Source organism: Lytechinus pictus, chromosome 10 (genome assembly GCF_037042905.1).
Source record: "Lytechinus pictus isolate F3 Inbred chromosome 10, Lp3.0, whole genome shotgun sequence".
NCBI lineage: Eukaryota > Metazoa > Echinodermata > Echinoidea > Temnopleuroida > Toxopneustidae > Lytechinus > Lytechinus pictus.
The window spans coordinates 11,574,927-11,596,516 of record NC_087254.1 but is presented as its reverse complement, the minus strand read 5'-3'; the positions used below and the strand labels follow the sequence as shown (position 1 = coordinate 11,596,516).

At 37.3% G+C, this 21,590-nt stretch overlaps 1 protein-coding gene across 1 annotated transcript; it reads left to right on the top strand.

The window, feature by feature from the left end:
• Positions 1-5,064: 5,064 nt before the first annotated feature.
• Positions 5,065-19,427, top strand: LOC135155844 (uncharacterized). The gene is made up of 9 exons (XM_064106125.1): positions 5,065-5,255; positions 5,505-5,574; positions 6,385-6,603; positions 11,146-11,256; positions 12,321-12,566; positions 13,431-13,679; positions 14,457-14,714; positions 15,292-15,594; positions 16,622-19,427. The coding sequence occupies exons 2-9, from the start codon at positions 5,514-5,516 to the stop codon at positions 16,771-16,773; spliced, it is 1,599 nt and encodes a 532-aa protein (XP_063962195.1). The 5' UTR covers positions 5,065-5,255; positions 5,505-5,513; the 3' UTR covers positions 16,774-19,427.
• Positions 19,428-21,590: the final 2,163 nt, after the last annotated feature.

Genomic DNA, 21,590 nt, shown 5'->3' with positions numbered 1-21,590 from the left:
ATTGAAAAGGATATTTAGCTATGAAATTATTGCGACACTTGCGGGAGAATACTGTAGTTTCCATATCCCCCTCTTTTTCGTGACTTGAAAAATTACCCGTACCCCCCTCCCCCCACCCAGCGCAACGTGGGTTGGGTGTATGTTGAACTGATTACTAGAATAGCGACATAGAGGATATGGAAGGCGGAGCATGTTTTGTGTTTGTTTGTGAGGGTATGTGTGGGTGAGTGTGTGTGTGTTTACGTATATGTTTTGATGCATTATTTGTCACGTTGCTTAGAAACTCATGTGGTAACGAATATTATCACCCGTATCAGACATCTGAGCTGGTCATTTACAAAACCTGTATTGCCCTACATTTTCTGAACATCGGGAAGAGATAGGTTTATTGTTTGTAAATGCGCGTGTTGACTTTGTATGCAAATACGACGCAAAATACTAGTAAACCTTTGTATTTTCCCTGTTCTCACATCCGGGCATTTGAGGGTGCGTATGAAGAGATACGCTTTATAACACCTAATCGGCTTTTGCATCGGCTCGCGGTTCTGAACCAAAAGCCGATCAAGTGTAAACACGGTAATAATGATCCGCGCACCAACAATCTACGTCATAATAAAGACAACGCTGGATCTGGGGAGCGTTTCATGAAAGGACTTGTCGGACGTTTTATCCGGCAAGTCCTATTTTATCCGACAGTTACTATAGTAACAGTGCTTCTCAACCAATCAGAATCCAGGAAAGTTGTCAGATCTGACAACTTGTCGGACGAAAATATTGATGAAATGCCCCCCTGGGCGCTTGCAAGTACGTCATAATGGTAAAACGCAGAGCCTAGTAGGCCGTGGGCCTAGTTTATCGTGTCAAAACGTTTCAGTTGGAGCCTGAGGTTTTTATTATACATTGAAAAAAGAAGAAAAGTACATTGATTGTGAAATTGCTTGTTCCCGCAGTCATATCGCTGCAGTTAGTGAAATATGTAATTCGGAACTCCGATTTCATCAAGCTGCCCAACAATTGTACGAGCCGCATTTAGCCATACGCACTGCCATGAGCACAGCAGAGAAATGCGCGCTCGACATTCGAACTTCGAGTCTAAATCGGTCAGGATTGAGCCTTATTATTATTCGTAGACTCAATGTAAAGTATCTTTGAAAATTTGTTTAGATGTCAACAACCTACCTTTAGATGCAAATCATCGCAATATATGAATATTCCATAATAATATCCTCAAATTTATCGAAACAGTCGAGAAAAATGTAGACTCACGTGTCGGACTGAAACTGAATATACAAGCAGAAAATTTTGCGTTGCCAATTTAGCTGTATACACAGATCGTACGTAGTGGGCCGTTTGTTAATTCAAACTGCGTTAATCCGGGCCGTTAATATGGTGAAAATATGTATTTATAAACTATTTTATTCACAACAAACACTTGTAAATGAACATATAGACTAGTCTTGATGGAATTATGGCATAATAGCATAATATTTCGCCTTGTTTTATTTTGTGAACAGAAATTTTAAAACTTTATTCATAATAATGAAGACCAGGGGAAGGTGGATGGATGAAGACTTATATGTTTCTCCTGACAAAGTGTTCTTTATCTAACGGTACTGATGGATATCATTGTCAGACAACAAACTAATGATGATGAAAATGTTTGCTTCTTTGAGAAGAGGAGGGAATAGTAGAGAGGGAATGGGAAGAGGGAGAAAAATTTGTATGAGGTGTAGATACAAGAAGAGAGAGAGAGGGGGAGGGAAGACATGCAGTAGAGTTGTACTGGTAATTGGTTGGACAGGCATATGCCAGTGAGAGGGAATAGTTCGAACCAATGTTATAAAAGACAGTGATAAATATGTATTGATTAAAATTTGGAGGATTTTAGTATCATCACAATGGTATAACTTAATAAATGTTATCACTATTATCATTATGATCATCACAATAATCATGATTATTCAAAATTGTTTCACCACCCGACATATATGACCCAACCCTTTTATCCTGGAATAATTTTAGGGACATTTATCTTTCCATTTTTCCCTATCTCTATTTCGCTTTCCACTATGTAATCTCTCATTTTTCACTCTCTCTTCAACTACACATACACAGAAACACAAAGATCAATAGGCAGGTCTAGACAAAATTAATGCAAAGGACAATATGCCTTCTTCTTTGTCACTTGAAAAGGGAATTGCTATCATATCTTGAAATAAGTCCACGGCGAAATGTTATGCTATATACCAGAATTCTATAAAGACTAGTTTATATTTCCGTTTCCAAGTGTTTGTTGTGATTAAAACAGTTTATAAATACATATTTTCATCATAATGCATAATACAGACCCGCAGCACAGGGCACTACTAACGATATGTGTATACAGCTAAATTGGCAACGCAATTTTTCTGCTTGTATATTATTCAGTTTCAGTTCGACACGCGAAGCGCGAAGCAACAATTTTCTCGACTGTTTTCGTAAATTTGAGGATGTTATTATAAAATGTTCATGTATTTCGATGATTTATAACTAAAGATAGGTGATTAACGTCTATTGAGATTTCCAGTGACACGATATACTGAGAGTAGAAATAATGATACTGTTTATTACTGACCAAATCGACTTGAAGTTCGACTGTATAGCGCTCACATTTCCCCGCTGTGCAATTGCAGTGCGCATGTCTAAATGTGCGGCTCGTACAATAATTAGGCAGCATGATGAAACCGGAGTTCTAAATTACATATTTTTCTAACTGCAGCGGGTTTACTGCGGGGACAAGCTATTTCCTATTTAATGTTAAAGTTGTGGAATCCACTTTAAACGCAGATATGCAAGTTTTAGATAAGTGGATGTCTCAAAACAAGTTATTGGTTAACTATACGAAGACTGTCAGTATGCTCTTTGGTACGAGATATATGTTGTCCAAGTGTAATGCACTAGATGTAAAAATAAACAATACCAACATCCAAAAAGTTAATACTACGAAATATCTCGGAATTCACATTGACGCTGAATTGAAATGGGATATTCATATACATAACATGTGTCAGAAAATCAGTAAACTGGTTAGTTTTCTTGGACGGTTAAGACATGTTGTTAACGAATCAAGCTTAAATTTGATATACAAATCCGCCATTTTGCCACATTTTGATTACGCTAACGTCATTTGGTATTCCGCTCCACAAGGTTCTCTGTCAGCCCTTCAAAAACTCCAGAATAGAGCTGGCCGTATAATTATGAAAATAAATCCCTACTCTTTTGTCTCCAATCAACATATTCATGAGACTTTGAATTGGGAATTTCTTGAATGCCGCTATAAAAAGCATATATGTACAATGATTTATAAAATATTGCACAATCTTTTTCCAAACTATATGTCTGATAACATTTCTAGAAGAACTTTAAATTATTCGCTTCGTTCGAACCAAAACCTTAATTTTCCCAAACCAAATTCTAACAATTGTAAAAAGACATTTTTCTATAGGGGCATATCAATTTATAATCAATTGCCCAATGAAATTCGTAATGCACCAACTTTAAGTTCCTTTCATACTCTATTATATGATTATTTAGATTGAGCATTTGTATTTCTTTTTTCTTTTTGTCTTAGTAATTTTTTTTTTTTTTTTTTTTTTTTTTTTTTTTTTTTTAATGGTGTATATTACTTTGTATGGTAAATGTAGGACCCCAAGGAAGAACAGCAGTATTTTGAAAATACAGCTGAATTGGGTGATCCTCCGTTATTGTATGTATCTCTCTTGTATATTGTGTATTTTTTTATCTGATTCGGAAATAAAAACAAACAAACAAATGTATTTTTCTTCGTTTTTTTTAGTATATCAAAAATACCTCAGGGTCAACTGAAGCAAAAGTTAAAAACTAAAGCACTTTTAATCGTTCGGCCCACGGCCTATAGACCCTGATGACACAATATCTGTATTCTTAAAAGAAATATCATCATTATCATGATTTTTGCTCTAGATATCTGATTTGGATGAATATAAAAATATTGACTGACTCTTCTTTCAGGGAACATCAGATATATTGCCCTTAAAAGACCTATATTGCCCTCGTCTAAAGACTCGGGCCATTATGATTCTTTTGCTGGCAGCAACTAGTATTTGATGTTCCCCTCAAGGCCAGTCAATATTATATAAATATTTCATGGGAAGCCTATATTGAGAACTGTTCATCAGACCAGTCTCACACTCATAATATAAAAAAAAAGTATAGTATTGGAATTTCATCATTTTATTCTGTCAACGTGGTCAATGTCCAGGCGTAGTAGTCTAGTAATTATGTGAGGGATGTGAGTTCTATTCCTAGCCATGGCGTTTTTTCCTTCACCAAGAAATTCATCAACATTGTGCTGCACTCAACCTAGGTGAGGTGAATGGGTACCCGGTACGAAGAAATTCCTCAACTGCTTGAGCGCCTAGCTAGGTAGCCGTGCTAAAGCCGAGGTAATCATAATAGCAGGGCCCGCTAGGAAGCCAGTTTTCGGAACTGGAGTCATGGCAGTGGTCACCCTGAGTATATACCGTTATCATTATTATTATTATTATTATATGCATAATCATAACACACACGGTATTGTCATATTATAGACGAATTAAACAGACTGAAATACAATCCATCCATTGGCCTTGGGTGCCATGGAACCTTCCCACTCCCCCATTAAAAAAATCTCGAATAGAAAAGATAAAGGAAATGAAAAAAAGGGGGGTATCATTTTTTTATATCATGTCAAGATATATTACCAAATTAGAGTTTTGTATTAAAAGCGTCAGGGTTTTAAAAAAAATCATTTCCCCAATATGCCACGTTTGGCACCCTCAAAATTTTGGTTCATTACGCAACTCAATCTATTGATGCAATCCATTATGGTGATGAAATGGAGAGCTGCACTTTAATTATTTAAGCACGACAGCACTTGAATTGCGTTGGTGTTCTTCTTCGCTTTTATCCGAAGTAACGAATTAGCATTGCGCATGCTATTTGATTACTACTTATAATAATCATGATTATGTATCGATGAAAGTTGATTGCGAAGAACTATCAGACGAACATGTCTAAATTAATCCGGCGCACAAAGAGCAAGTATACTTTATAATCGACGACCAAGTTCAGTCCGTAGTTTACGTCAGTTTACCTCATCACTATAACACGATCTAGGGGGTGAAAAGAAATTCAGCATCATAAGGATCCTTGTACCAACGAGATGATGGTGATTTGATAACTCTTGTGTGTGCAACGTGAGTACAGATCTTCTTTGCTTTATTCATTTATGTCTATCATTTCGTGTTTTTTTTTACTCATCAAGCACAGTGTTTTATATTGCATGTTTGTATACCTGTATGTTTACATAGTAAACAAAAAATATAAGTGCGTATTATGATAGACGTATGTTGGCATCACCGAGAAATTCAGCTAGTTTACCTACTTCACTTCTGTACGACTTCAACGTTTGAACTGTAACTTTCTTTTTTTTTCTCTCTCACTAGGCATGCAAAATGGTTCCAGAATTTAGGCTCATCACTGTGGTTCAGCCACTGATCCCGCATGTAATAACAGGTACTTTATATTTTCAAGTTTATGAGGGGTTTCGCGAGTATGAGTATTTCAAAGCATATTCACTTTCTGCTCCAAGTATAAAATAGGAATTCACCCTTGAGAGGCCCTATAAATTTTCATCGTTGTAACTAATTTGGAGAGATGACTTCAATACAATCATTAATGAAACTATAAATTTCTTACAATTTCAAAAATATATATTATATTATTCAGCACATAATCCTGATATTGCAAAATAGAATACAGAAAAGTGGACGTGGCATCATAAACCAACCCAGCATACTTTTAAAAAGGGAATTTATTCATGATGCAATTTTGCTGAAGTTTTAGTGTTTTGCTCCTTTTATTTCGGTTGCTCATTTCTAATGAGTTTCAACCCAACAACATATCAAGGTGTCCGTCAGTGGATTAATTCAGATGATGGATATTTCAGGGTTTGATTATTTTGTCTTAAGTATCATCTGACATTCCTGATTTTCAACAAAGAACTCTCATGACCATAGCAAGTGCTGGCGCGGATCCATGGGTGGGCGGAAAGGTGCGGGCGCGGCCCGTAAAATTTGAATATGATTATTGTATTATACTGCACCCCGTTAATTGAGCGATGGGAGAATATTTTTTACTCTTGCCAATTTTTTTTCCGGAGACGGACTGACCATCTTTTGTGAGTGATGATCCTTTGGGGATCCTTTTTTAATATTTTGCTTGTCATATTTTTGGACAGATTCGCACCCCATGAAAGTCGAATTCTGGATCCGCGCCTGAAGTGTCTTCATTATGATTTTCTCTTCCCTTTTTTCTCTCCCGCAGTCTACCTTGCTTTAGCTGCGGCCGATTACTCGTGCAAGGATAACAATCGCATCAACTACACTTTACCAATGTTTGAAGCGTGTCCCGAGAGAGAACATCCTGGGTCGGGTAGGTTGAAGACCGTCCCCAAGTTGATCCCGATTTCTTCAGTTGTTTCTGGCTGTCACCAAGGTAGAAAGAACGAAATTTCACCGGGGTTACGTATCTGCAAAATTCCAGGTGAGTTTTTGATAGATCATTTACCTTGGGAGGGGGAGGGGGGCAATTAATATCTTATGGTAAAGCCACACTAACGAATCCGAATCCAAATCTACCAATGGTATGTCATAGACATGACGTAATGGATTTAGTCGTTCTGGACCACGTCTCACAAATAGTTACGGTTGATCCGGTCAACCTTAACTATAGAAAGCCAGCAACGTCAACATCTAAAATGAACGTTTGTTCAAAATATTTGCTAGATATGGTATATAATTTATGCATCCAAAGTTTTCTTGAAAATTCAGTGTGCTTCTTTAATTTCGTTTGCAAATGAATTTGTGTGATTTTTCTGTAGAAAAAATTATGGCATTCATGGATTTCCATACAGTAACTCTTTGTAAGACGGGGACCTAGGTAGCGTTTCATGAAAGGATTTGTCGGACGTTTTATCCGACAAGTACCATTTTATCCGACAGTTACCATAGTAACATTGCCTCTCAGCCAATCAGAATCGAGGAAAGATGTCAGATCTGACAACTTGTCGGACGAAAATGTTGAAGAAACGCTCCCCTGGAGTTGGTTTCTCCGGTGTGACGGGGGAGACGAGTGGATCAAGGTAATGATTGTGTGCGTGAGGGTGTATGTGTGTGTGTGTGCGTGAGGGTGTGTGAGGGTGAGTGTGGTGCGAGTGGGTGTGTATATGTGGGTTTGGTTCGATATACGTATTATATTACGGGGTCTCGTCTTACAAAGAGTTGCGATTGATCCGATCAACCACAACTATGGAAAGCCAGCAACGCCAACATCTATAATGCATGTTTGCTCAAAATATTAACAGCTGATGTCTACTAATACATTCATCGTTGTCTTGATAGTTTGGTGTGTTCCCCTTTGGTTATAAAGAACGTTCTGCAAATTTTCTGTATAGAAATTACATGCAATGATGGATTTCCATATAGTTGATTTTGATTGGATCAATTGCAACTCTGTAAGACAGGGCCCGGATGTTTGTTATGGTTACAGCTCAAAAGATGAGCCTTCCTGTTGTTAGTAACGCTCCGATCATGAAAAGAAGATCACTTTTAATTTTATTTTAACTGCTCTCTATTTGTCATGATAAATAACCATAGGGCCAATTTTAATTTTGTTTGATTTGTCGCAATTTAGACGGTATCGAGATCGGCTTGTGTATTCAGGGTAAAATTGTAATTACAGTAATCACAAACGACACATCATCGAGCAAAATCGTACTGCTGATGAGTTCTTGTTCAAATACATATACTTGCTGGTTATTGTCTCAGAATATAAAAGTTCCTTTCATTTCATTTTCCCCCTTTCTTTCTCATGTTGAAATATGGAATAAGTGTAATCATCAAAGGTTGAGTGATGATGAGAAATCAGCCTTGTACATTTGCGTATTAAGCACGTTGATATGAAGCGTCACGCATTTAAGATACATATTATAATAGGGAAAATCAATCCCATTCTACCCAGGTGTACGTTCAAAACACTCAGTCAAACCATGGAACTACTACATGGTCAAACTAAATATGCCCCTATATAGCCTTCATATCTTAATAAAATGACCTTCAAAGCAGTAATCAGTCTAATTTGAAAATGAAAATTATACCCATTAATATCTATAAGTAATCATCTTGATAACATCGGGCTTTATAAAGATCAGTGAATGGATTATAAAGCTTTTATTGGGCTCATATCCCTTACGTTCTTTCTATTTGTCCCTTACATTAACATACCAACTTTGATTAGCTAGATAGCCTCCAAATCATAATTTCTTTTTAGAGACTCTCTCACAAGGACAATGGTTTTATTTTTTTAATCCTATTTCATTTCTTAGTCTTTATCATAATACAGACCGAATTATTATTCAAAGATCAAGTGTGTGAGGTTGTGTGTGTGTGTGTGTGTGTAGTTTCTTGTCATCATAATATGGACCGAATTATTATTCAAATATTGTGTGTGTAGTTTCTTTTTCCATGTTTTTCTTAGTGTATGTATTTGATGTGTACCTGATATATGTGTATATGCACTCATTGTTTTAGATATGATAAGAACTGAACTGAGTTGAGTTGAATACCAAATCATTTCCTCGTTTTTAAAGATCCAACATACTACTTTTCTTTACGTATCACTCGTTGAATTAGTATTTGATTAATATTAGTTTTATATGTTGCGAATTGAATTGAACATTTGTGTTATTTTTTCCATATTATTTTGCGTGGATACGGGTGTGCCACATGGAATGTGTGAGTGGCACTTTCTTTTTTTCAGGGTCCCGTTTTCATAAATAGTTACAACTAGGGTAACTGGCAACTACCATGGTAACATGACTTACCAGCCAATCATAATCAAGCTTTCTGTCGTAGTAACAATAAGGACAAAGTTACCACAGTCCTATTTTTTTGTGAAACCCCGGGCATCAGATGATTTTCAACGTACAACCACATGCCCTTTAATACATACACACAAAACACACGCGCGCAACCACACACCCCTACACACACCCACACCCTTACACACAACCTTAAAGTACAAGTCCACCTCAACAAAAAGCTGATTTGAATAAAAAGAGAAAATTCAAACAAGCATAAAACTGAAAATTTCCTTAAAAATTGGATGTAAAATAACAAAGTTATAATATTTCAAAGTTTCGCTTAATTTCACAAAACAGTTACATGCACATCCTGTTCAGTATGCAAATGAGGGGACTGATGACATCACCCACTCACTATTTCTTTTTGTATTTAATTATATGAAATATTTTTATTTTCTCGTCATTGTCATGTGAAACGAAGTTTCATTCCTCCCTGAACACGTGGAATTCCATTATTTTAACATTTTGTGGTTCAGGTATTTAGGTCCTAATTGTCAAATTCGTAAAAATTTACATATTGTGTAATTCAAACAATAAAAAACAAAAGAAACAGTGAGTGAGTGACAGCATCGACACTCTCATTGCCTATCACTGAGTTGAGCATAGAACTGTTTTGTGAAAAATAGGCAAAACTTTAAAATGTCATAAATTTCATGCCCCTGCAGACGAAGTCCGGAGGGGACATTAAGCGTTCCCCCTGTCCGTCCGTCCGTCCGCCCCTTCCCCCCAACTTGGTTTCCGCGCAATAACTCGAAAATTATTTGATGGATTTAACAAAAATTTGGTGTGTAGGTAGATGACACCAAAATACAGGCTTGGTTCGAATTCGGAGTCCGCAGGTCAAAGATCACAGCTCATTAAATATGCGAGTTGATTTCCGCATGATAACGTATGAAATATTCAACGGATTTTTAAAAAAATTGGTGTATAGGTATATGACACCAAAGTACAGGCTAAGTTTGAATTCTGAGTCCGCAGGTCAAAAGTCCAAGGTCACAGCTCATTATATATATGCGAGTTGGTTTCCGCATGAGATATTCAACGGATTTAAACAAATTTGGGTGTGTAGGTAGATAACACCAAAATACAGGCTAAGTTCGAAATTGGAGTCCTCAGGTCAAAAGTCCAAGGTCACAGCTCATTTGCGAGTTGGTTTCCGTATGATAACTTTGGAAATATTCACCAGATATTAAAAATGTTTGGTGTCTGGGTATAGATGACACCAAACTACAGTCAGGTCATATCAAATGACCTGTCATATCTTTTGTCAGAGATTTTTATGGAAAGGGTGAGTGTTTAGGTGAAAAGTCTTAATTTGTTCATTATATGTATGCATATTGGTTCCTGCACGATATTAAGTTCAATCATATCGAATGAATTTCTGATCGCGTTAAGCGGGGGCGTCTGTGTCCTTTGGACACGTCAAATTTCTAGTCTTATTTTACATCCGATTTTGATGAAGTTTTCAGCGTTATTCATGTTTGATTTTTCTCTATGTTTTTAAATCAACTGTTTTGTGGGGTGGACTTGACCTTTAACTATTCCCACGCCCTTCACTCTTTCTAAAAAAAGATAAGAAGGGTATTTGTTTATATAAATCAGGAGAGCAAATTGTAAATTGGTATCTCACATGTCTAAAGAATAATATTTTGGATTATATTACCTGATGTTCTGAAGGAACCTTTAGTGTTGATTATTCACCTTCTTTTATTAATTGTGTATAGGTGTACAAACATATTTCCGTCATTATGCAATGTCGTTTTTAATTTACTTGTTATAATGGAATAATGTTAATGCTAAATTATGCCGTGTTGTATACAATTATGGCAGATAAAGAATAACTATTTATGCATTCGTTTCTGTTGCAACATTTTCACGATCTAGTCCATAATGCTTTTAGTGTTTAAAAAGTAGAAAGGAGCAACAACAACACGAAAAACCAATTATTTTCTATCCCAAATTAAGATTGCAAAATAGCATTAAAACGGATCTACTAAAGCTTTACAGAGCAAAATAGCCTGAATAAACAGAACGCTAGAACGAAGCAATGTATAAAAAAGAACATAAGAAACCCAGTGAAAGTTTAACGACGAGCTGTGATTGGCTGTAAGGGTAAATAAATTAGGCTTAGAAAACAGTCGATAATTGTTTCATTTCATCCACAGATTGCGTAAGTAATCCATGTGAAAACGGCTGGTGCGAGGAGACAATCACAGCTTTCGTCTGCCACTGTCCACCTTTATTCACCGGACGTTACTGCGAAGAGAGAGTAACAAGTAGGAAATTATATTCATTCTGCAAGCTTTGGTCTATGATAAGTACCTAACATAAGTGGAACCTTGAACAAGTACCAGAAAAACCTCGTCAGAGGAGTAAACAAAAAATCTGACAACTACAAATAGAATTGAAAAGAGGACAAAGGTCATTGCCATTTCCCAAGCACTTTTCTGTCAAAAAAATCCTGACAACTAAAAAAAAAGCCATCAAAATATGTCAGCCCCAGACCCACTCCCTCCTCCTTAGGTATACGACAGTCCCTAGATATCATGGATCATTTCTTTCTTTTACACAAAATTAATTTGTGGGACCTGTAAAAATGTAAAAATAAAAGCCAAACACAAAGGGAAATTATTGCTTAGAAAATTTATTTTCAGTCGTTGTATTGCTCACTAGAAGTTCTCTGGTAATAGTACGGTTATTTTGCAAGGGAAATATTTTTGCTAGACATTATGGGAATATCATTTATACAGGTACTGTGACAGTAGAAATAAGAAATGACCGGGATTAAAGCTATACGAAGTATTCAAGCTGCCAGATAGGGAAGAGAATATAGGCCGGGAGGTGGGAGGGCGGGGCTGTGGTGCTTAGGTAGACACCATGCTCGTCTATTTGGCTTTCAAACTTGACCCTAAACAAGTTATCACCCTTCGACCTCAAAATACCATAAACAAATAGTTTGTCACTTTTCCCCTCACTATTCTACTTCCATGATAGGATGTTAACATGCAGTGATAACATAAGTTTAAAAAACGCGAAGGTAATTTCACACCATGGGCAACTGGACCCCTCTAGAGTGGGAGCGTTCACGCAGTGGACCCTGTGAATTAAGACTCACAATTTTAATACTGGCCATTTCGGAAGTGTGAAAATTATTTCAAACTGTATTTCAGATTGTGAACACGATGGGAGACGCATTCTGGGATTGTATTATTCCAATTGAAAAGGATGCATATTTATGAGAAAATCAGAGTCCATTGAAAGATTCCTTTGAGAATTTCAAACAGAAGATCTTTAATTACTGCAAAGTCTAAGTTCTGCACACCCTCTGATTTCGTTCCAGCCCAGGTTGTGTTCGACTGCCCTCCAGACTTCAACCATACGGTAGAACTAGGGAGTTTATGTACGGTGGCGTACTGGGTTCCACCTAACACCACCAACACACAGGGTGCACCCACCGTGAGAGCCAACCTCCATCCTGGACACTTCTTCAAGGTTACCAATGAGACAGTGAAAGTCGGCTACACAGTCAGTGATGGGAGTGGATGGGTTGACGAATCTTGTTCCTTTAACATCAACACTCATTATGGTAAAGCCCTATCTCACTGAAAGAGACGTCTTTGTAACCTCTCAGAAACAACATGTCACGGAGACGTCTGCAATATCTAAAGTTTGTTCGGTCTCACCAAGGAAACGTCTCTAGAAGTCATGAAAGTTACACTGCCCTGTTGTTGCGTGGATATTGCTGAAAATGTCTCCTAGTAGTCGCTGCGACGTCTCGGAGACTTACATGTATATATATATATATATATATATATATATATATATATATATATATATATATATATATATATATATATATAAACAAAATGGAAATGTTCTGCTCGGAGATGGTCCAATAAACAATCATAAACAAATAAACAAATGAAAAGTATTTTACGAATTTTCGCCCATAGGGCTTTGTCAAGTGATTTATTGATTAAGATCAACTTTAAAAATGCGTCATGAACCACAACACTAAAGCGCGCACTCTATATATATATATAGTTGGAGCGACGTCTCAAAAATGTTTCCCCCAAACAATTCAAGGCAAGAAATGGTCAAATAATTAGGACTTTGTCTGATGTGTGCCATCTAATTTGTGTCAAGGAGAAGCGGGAAATTATGTTCTAATTGCGCAGAAACCGATTCTTAAAGCGAAAAAAAAAACAGCGGCTTGTGGTATCCTGTAGTCTAGACGTGACCATTATATTTAAATAACCCCCCCCCCCACATTTTAAGATGAAATCTCTTAAACAGGGCAACAGGTTTACAAGTCCGATACAAATGTTGTACATTCGTAATTTTTCGCAAAGTCAATAATATGGCAAGATTCGAGTCCCGAAGTCCGTTCTTAAAACCCGAATGTGTGCTATTGACGAAGATATTATTTCTATCATTCTTTTCTATATAGTGGACACAACTCCGCCAGTTGTGAGGTGCGTTGAAGACATCAACACTTCTGTCGAGCTTGGTACTCCCAATACCTCAGTCGCATTTACCCAGCCAGCAGCTTCAGATATATCTGGCGACGTGGCCCTTGTTTCACACAACCACGAATCGGGGGACCGATTCGTAGTAGGGTCAACCGTCGTCGAGTACGTGTTTACCGATGGGAGTGGGAATAATGCATCCTGCATATTCAATGTGACCGTCAATGCTAGTGAGATTGCATTAAAATATTCTTGATAGGAACCAGGGGGTTATTTGCCCTGCCTATCGATATATCCTGGCGCCTCCCCTTCAGGGGGTTTTGTTAATCGTAGATCTTTGATTACAATGATATATATACACCGTCAAAAATGTGGTGCTGATTGGTGCACTCAGAGGACAACTGTTTTCTTTTAATCCCGGTGTTACCTCAACACCCTATCATGCCTATGGGTGTTATTGCTACACCCTCGGTTGTTGCTTTTACACTCTTTGGTGTTATGTCCGATCCCTGGGGTGTGATTTTTAACACCTTAGGATATAAAGCTCTTACCAAACCGACCAATAGGAGATAACTTTTTATGATTTCTAGATATGCCAAATAAAACTATGTTGCATAATCTATCCTTGGTGCTCATTGCACTCTGAGTATCATAACCGTCGTCAGGGGCATGTTACTGTACAATTATTCGTTTACTTATTAACATTAGAACTATTTTCGCACGAATCGACAAGTGGATGTGCCCAAAATTTATACAAGCCTTTAATGAACGATAAGGGTGAAAAATTAAGGAAAGCAATAAGGTTGGTCTGAACGAGGAAGATGTCAAGAAAAGAAACAAGTGGAAGGGTGACTGTCATGGCGCGAGAGCCAGTAACCCTTCTAAAGAGGGCAAATTCTGATTGATATAACCGATGATGATTATGATGATGAAGACGATGAGTATGATGATGATGATGATGATGATGATAATGATGAAACACTATGGAACTTGTCTTGCATTGATAGTTGATACCACGCCTCCGATGGTCACGTGGTGTCCTGCAAACCAGACCATTACGGTTCCTGTTGGGGAATTCACCCAGGCTTTCACCTGGAGCACACCGATAGGTATGGATGAAGCAGGGATTGCATCAATTATTCCTAGTCATGAGCCTGGTATGGATGTCACGGTTGGTAATACCATCACAGTCGTCTACACAGTTACTGATAACAGTGGACTAACCAACATCAGTTGTTCCTTCAACCTCACTGCTCGATCAGAAGGTGAGTGAATATCTGGGTCGTGTCTTACAAAAATGTGTGATTCATCCGGTCAAACTTAACTATGGAAATCCATCATTGTCTTAATTTGTCATTTGCAAAATGTCCCTTTGGAGACATCAAAGAGGACACTGACTTATCAAGACAATGATGCTTGTATGATTATACATGTGCATCGTGCTGTCAAGGTCCATTGTTATCATTACTGTATTAATAGACCTAATAATAAATCGAATAGATATTGGAAAGAAAACGTATTCCAAAAACTTGTAAGGGACAATGGCGTAAAGGTTGTGGTCATGGACCCTCAAATTTTTCATGACAAAGAGAATGAAAGGAGAAAAAGAAAGAAAAATTAAAGAACAAAGGGTGATACTTCCCGGGTATTTGTCGAAATCTATCAAATATCTGATTTCTGTATTAGAAAAATGTCAAAATCGCTCGCTTATAGCTTTATTATTTTTTTTAATACAAATTTTGCTTAAATGCCATGTCTGCCCCCTCAAAATGTCTGACTGCTGTACGGGCGGTTTTTTTTGTTATACCGTTGATTTAAAAAAAAATACATTTCCAACCATAGATCCGAGCTGGAAATGTTCATCGTCGAAGTGCTACCAACTACTTAATGGTCTGTCTGATTGGTACGAGTCCAAACTCCGCTGTAGTGCAATGAATTCCGTCCTCACCCGGGCAGGATTGAAGACGCCGTCCCTCCTACATTTAAGCTCTGAAGGCGAATTCAAACAAATGCGAGAGTTAATCGACCTGAAGCTTGTTTATTACTGGATCTTGATTTGGATTAACTGTAACGATGAGGTCGATGAAGGGGTGTTCGTATGCGATGTTGATGGCTCGGGAACAGGAACACCATTGCAACTAATAAGTGAGTACGATCCTATCCGGGATAGGATATATGTATATGTACATTTATATAAACGCTACAATGACCAGGCTCGTAGCCGGGGGGGGGGGGGGTAATAGGACCTACGGACCCCTCCCCCTCCCCCCCGTTGGCCAAGAGCCAAAAAGAAAGAGAAGGTGCATTTCAGGAAAAGGTCAGTATATCAAATATTTCAGCTCGCGCTTCGCGGTCACATTATTTTTTTTAATTTTCATTTCGTTTATTCCATTTCCAACGATTACAGGACAATGTTTTGAAAATCCTGGTTACGGGCCTGGTGACTCAAATCGTTTTTCCCAGTCATATGTTTGTTCTCTACAGCGATGTCCACTGTTGTTAGCAAAATAATTTTTTCCCGTTTCTTTTGTTATTTTACTCAAAAGCTCATCATTAGGATCCATGCAAGTTTCGAAGCTTAATCTCTATTTGATATTGTTGGTGATTTAAATAGTTTTCTGAAAACATAAAAAGATTTGGGCACCAGGCTGGGTGGCACCCTGCACATTTTCTTTTCAGCTAACTTTAAATTGCCGTTGCAGTTTGCTAGATGTATTGCTTTTATTTACATTCTATAAGCAGAAGTTTGATAAAGAGTGAGTATAGGAGATACAGATCTGTTACAAAGGTAATTATAGATAACCTGCATCACTTTTCTTTTTTACTTTTAATCTTTTGTTCAAATTTGCGGACATGATTTCACCGACTCCCGTACCACGCCTATAGTCGTAGAATGAATTATAAAAAAATTACAATCAGATTATCAGATGATTTTATGCTTTTATGCACGTTTATCGAGAAATGTGGTAGCTGAAGTCCCTATCCCCGGTTCCGCGGCCCCTGGAATTGCCTAAAAGTTTTCACTTCGACAGCATTCCAGTTCATTCCAAATATAGTATGTGCAGGGTTCCAAGCCTATCCACAAAATAGTTTTAAATTCAATTGTTGAATATACATTATTTTCATTATACATAATTACTCTGATCATACTGATCATTATTTCTCCCTTCAGACTGGGGAATAAATCAACCGAATGGCGGACCAGATGAGAATTGCGTAATGACGAATTCTTTTATATTCATGCTGGACGATGAAACGTGCCATTTCAACAGGTCCACGGTTTGTCAGTTAGTACTTAACCCATCGTACGGTACCAGTCAATAAAAAGTGGTGGAACGTGGGGATAAGATGGACCCCTTAACTTCCCAGCCGCGCCACTCTTACCCTAGAGTCATGAGGAAGTTGTTCATCGAGGTATATGTTGTGACCACATATTGATTAAAATTCATTATTATCTGGGGAAAAAAATCCAATATTGTATAGTCTCACAACTTGTAGGCGGGGCCGTTTTACCCAAGGCTGATTGTAAGACGGGTCATATAATACGACATACTCGTGTGTTAAGATTTTGCAAGATGTGATCAGTAATGCCCTCATAATCTAGTCTGCAGGCACAGACCCTCATTGGAACTTTGATCAACAAGTGTGCCTCCACGCAAAGACTAGCACATACAAAACTTGCTGTTCCAATACAGAGAGAGCCTTCAGTACACAAGGCACGAGTAGGCTGCACATTCAGACCCTTAACTCGAGCGAAGGGTTTGCCCAGCAGACTACTCATAATCCGTCATGATCGAATAAAACAATTTGTTTAAATTAGTCTTCAGCCCCTCTTTTTTTCCAAAACGTTTACAAAAATGTAATGATTTCCATTGTTCGTGATTTTTTTGTTGCATTGTCAGTCTCCTCCAAATTTCAAAACCGTTCTGCGGTTGATCTTTTACCATTTTTGTAGGTCGTACACAATATTCATGAATATATTTGATACATTTTTCTATTCCTTTCAAGGGTGTAAAAGCTCTCAGAAATTGGTTTGCACAAGAATGCTGATTTTCCTGATCTTTCATGCTGTTTGTACATTCAAATTACTTTGCCTTAATTCCATGAAGCTGCAATTAACAACTAAGGACATAAAATGAAGGAAATAAGTGTTGATAAAAAATAATTTGAAACATCTCCAACATTTTCTTTATTAAGCTGTAAACCTTTTCCCTGGACGAACAATCATTATTTGGGCAGCCACCCCCTGCCCTCCCCTAATTTGCACCGCCCTTGATAACTGTTCAGGCCATTTTATTCCACTTCTGCATGTATGTTCCACTGAAATTTCGTGCGAGAGGGCATAACGTTTGACATGATTCTACCCTATTTCCTTCGTGCAAAGTCCCTGGTATAAATGGAAAAGAATACAACTGGGTGGAATCAGGCGTCTTGCAAGGATCTACATTGGGTCCGTTGATATTCGGTCTTTTAATCAATGCCATGTGCAACGTAAAAATTTACATCTCATTTTCTAAACTGCTTTTTTAAGCTGGTGATGCAGCCATTTTGATCATAAAAAACCAAGCATGAAGTAAAGAAAAGTGGTTAAAGGCGTAATTGGTTAATTAAATTTCACGGATGAGCATGGGTCCGTCAGAACTCGGAATTACGTCGTGTCGTAATTAGGATTAAAACAAACCGGTGGCGTAATGAGTCAAACATTGGCGCATGTAGCAATTTTTGTAAAATTCTTTTCATAAACAGGTGAACTCCGCTGGCAATCTCGGCTATATACATTACGCGATTCAATATATAACAACAGTGCTGACTTGGAAAACTATTATTCACAAAAACATCGTTCATAATTATCATAATGAAATACTATGTACATCGACCCTAAATGACCATTGACCCTGAAAGTGATCATGTGACCTAAGACCGATACTTGATTACCCATATGTCCATATACTTTCAAAGTTATGATGACATTTCAAAACCTTCACCTTGGTTAAGATTTCATTGTTGAAGACGCCGCCGCCGTCGGAGAAGCCTATAATATACAGTCTCTCTTTGCTCGTTGCTATGCAGGCGAGGCCAATTTTTTTTATTTGTTGATCGATTTTAACATGATATAAAAAACATAATATCATATTTCATCCCTTCCCTTTACTTTCCTTTTCTCTTTCTTTTCTTGATCGGGGGGTTCATGCATGGCCCCGAAGCCCCCATCTTTACGCCAGTGCAGGATCTAAATCAGGGATTTTCAAATGGTGGCGCACCGAGCATTGCAGAGTGGCGCGTGGGAGCCGGTATAAAAATAAATAAAATATATGGAAAAATGGGGGGGGGGGGGTGCAAAAAATGTATCTACCAGTAGGCCTAACCTAGAAATGGGGATTTGATGATCATTTTTGTTCCAAAGAGAAAATAAATAATCCTTACTTGACACTTAAATGCTAATTGATTTCCTAAGATTTTGTCTAATTTAGCACTCGATAACCCCTATTATGGAAGATCGATATTGTGTTTTTATTTATATTTATTCTATTCTGTACAAAGTTTCTGTGCCACACTAGTGATTTGAAAGCCCCGTTCATAGGATTGCTATTTCTACGGCGAGTAACTTTGCATTTCCAGAGTATATGTTTTGGTTAAGTTTTAAACATCAAATAATATGATATTCAAAGAAAATCCTGTTAATAGATAATAATGAATTTGAGACATATTAACAAGTACTGAAACTTCGTTTCCGACGCCGATTAAATTCCAATGTTGGTAAAGTGAAATATGCTCCGCGGTTGTCTCTACCGTGATTGCCTACATTCTTGCTTTACATGAACTGAATGAATGATACTGCACGTGAGTTGTAGAGAGAGAGGGGCAGTATGGGGCGTTAGTGCAGTGCAACGCCTGATTTTTCAGCCCTTGTAAAATTAGGGAATGTATGGCGTACAGATGGGGGTGGGGCTTGGGGGCTCCCCAAATGTTTCAAGGCCAAGAAAAAAAAGGAGAAAAAGAAAGGGTAAGAATGGAACATTGTTTGACTTTCTCAACATTATGTCAAAATCTATCCAAAATATAAATTTTGGTATTGAAAAGTTCAACATTTTTGATCGCTCGCATATTTTAAGAAATTTAGCTCCAGCCGCCATGGCCCCCTCATTTTTTTACTCATTACGCCACTTGCTTCAGCCACTAGATCTGGTGCAGAACAGTCTGAACTAGAGGTATCACTCACTGTAAAAAGTATTTGTATTTTTACAACAAATGCTGTCAGCAAAGTTTCCATAATTGTGTGCAAAATTACAGAAGTGTTGTATATTTTTCCTAGAAATATTCAAGTGAGATAAACAAAATATACATTGGTCAGGACTTACACATTTGATCTGTTTTAACTGAATATATAGGCCTACTCTATAAAAACTCTGATTTTATTATGTTTCTCTTTCTAATTCATGGAAAATTAACATCAATACTGTAAAAAAAAAATACACACATTTTATGGCGACTCTCCTGACATCAATTTGCTGTAAAAATACAGATTTTTTTTTACAATGCTGGTAGGCCTATGTTGTGAAAACGTAGCTAATCATTTTTCTTTTAATTGTGTAGATTGTTGGTATTTGTATTTCTTCTATTGATATCAATTAGAGCCCATATTCCAAAGCTTTGGGGGCTCTGCCCCCTCGACCCCCACCATGGCCCAGGACACCCCCCGCAATATTTCGCTTGTTCGCGTAATGGATAGTGGAGCATTATAGATTCTCAACAAGAAATGTGGAGCTTCAAAAAAAGTAATTGAGAATGGCTGATCTAAATAATTACGTCGCATCCTAATTCAAATAGACATACTACCTTAGAAATTACGTCGCGTAGTAAATTATCCCAATAACGTAATACAGAATTACTGCCCAAATATTTAACGTCTCTAGATAATTGGCTGCATCAAAATAAAGGTTGTGTAGTTGTTCTGGCCCTGCCTTTCGATCTTTGTGTTTCTGTGTCTGCGTGTAGTTAGAGAGAGAGAGAGAAAAAAAAACAATTGAAGGGATGAGAGGAGAGAGAGAAATAAGATATACTAAAGAAAAATATAGACGAAGAACGAGGGAAAATTAATGTAAAAGCATGATATTCATTTTGGTAAGTTCATTGGAAGACAGGCGCAGATCCAAAGGGGGGCACCCCTCTTTTGAGAAGCAAAATAACAAAAGAACTTTGGGGGGGCTTGTCAAGTTTTTGGGTACGAAATATCCTTGATTTGTTGTTGAAAACCTTTTATTTTGCTTGTCAATTTTTTTCTGGTACGAAATATCCTAAATTTTTTGTTGAAAACCTTTTATTTTGCTTGTCAATTTTTTTCTGGTACGAAATATCCTTAATTTTTTGTTGAAAATATTTTTTTTTGCATGTCAAAAATTTCCTCCAAAATTTGCCTCCCCCTTGGAAAATCCTGGATCCGCCCCTGATGGAAGATTCAGTTTTCCTAATAACGTAACCATGTTACTTCTAGTAAATGTAATAATTTCCATTGTCAGATATGATTGTATAAAGAAGAAAGGATTTTTTTTTATAATAATATTTTAAGAATCTGATGAATACAAAATGTGTGCCTTTTATTATTTTGTGAACAGAAATTTTAAAACTTTATTCATAATAATGAAGACCAGGGGAAGGTGGATGGATGAAGACTTATATGTTTCTCCTGACAAAGTGTTCTTTATCTGACGGTACTGATGGATATCATTGTCAGACAACAAACTAATGATGATGTTTGCTTCTTTGAGAAGAGGAGGGAAGAAAAGAGAGGGAATGGGAAGAGGAAGAAAAATTTGTATGAGGTGTAGATACAAGAGGAGAGAGGGGGGAGGGAAGACATGCAGTGGAGTTGTACTGGTAATTAGTTGGACAAGCCTATGCCAGTGAGAGGGAATAGTTCGAACCAATGTTATAAAAGACAGTGATAAATATGTATTGATTTAAATTTGGAGGATTTTAGTATCATCACAATGGTATAACTTAATAAATGTTATCACTATTATCATTATGATCATCACAATAATCATGATTATTCAAAATTGTTTCACCACCCGACATATATGACCCAACCCTTTTATCCTGGAATAATTTTAGGGACATTTATCTTTCCATTTTTCCCTATC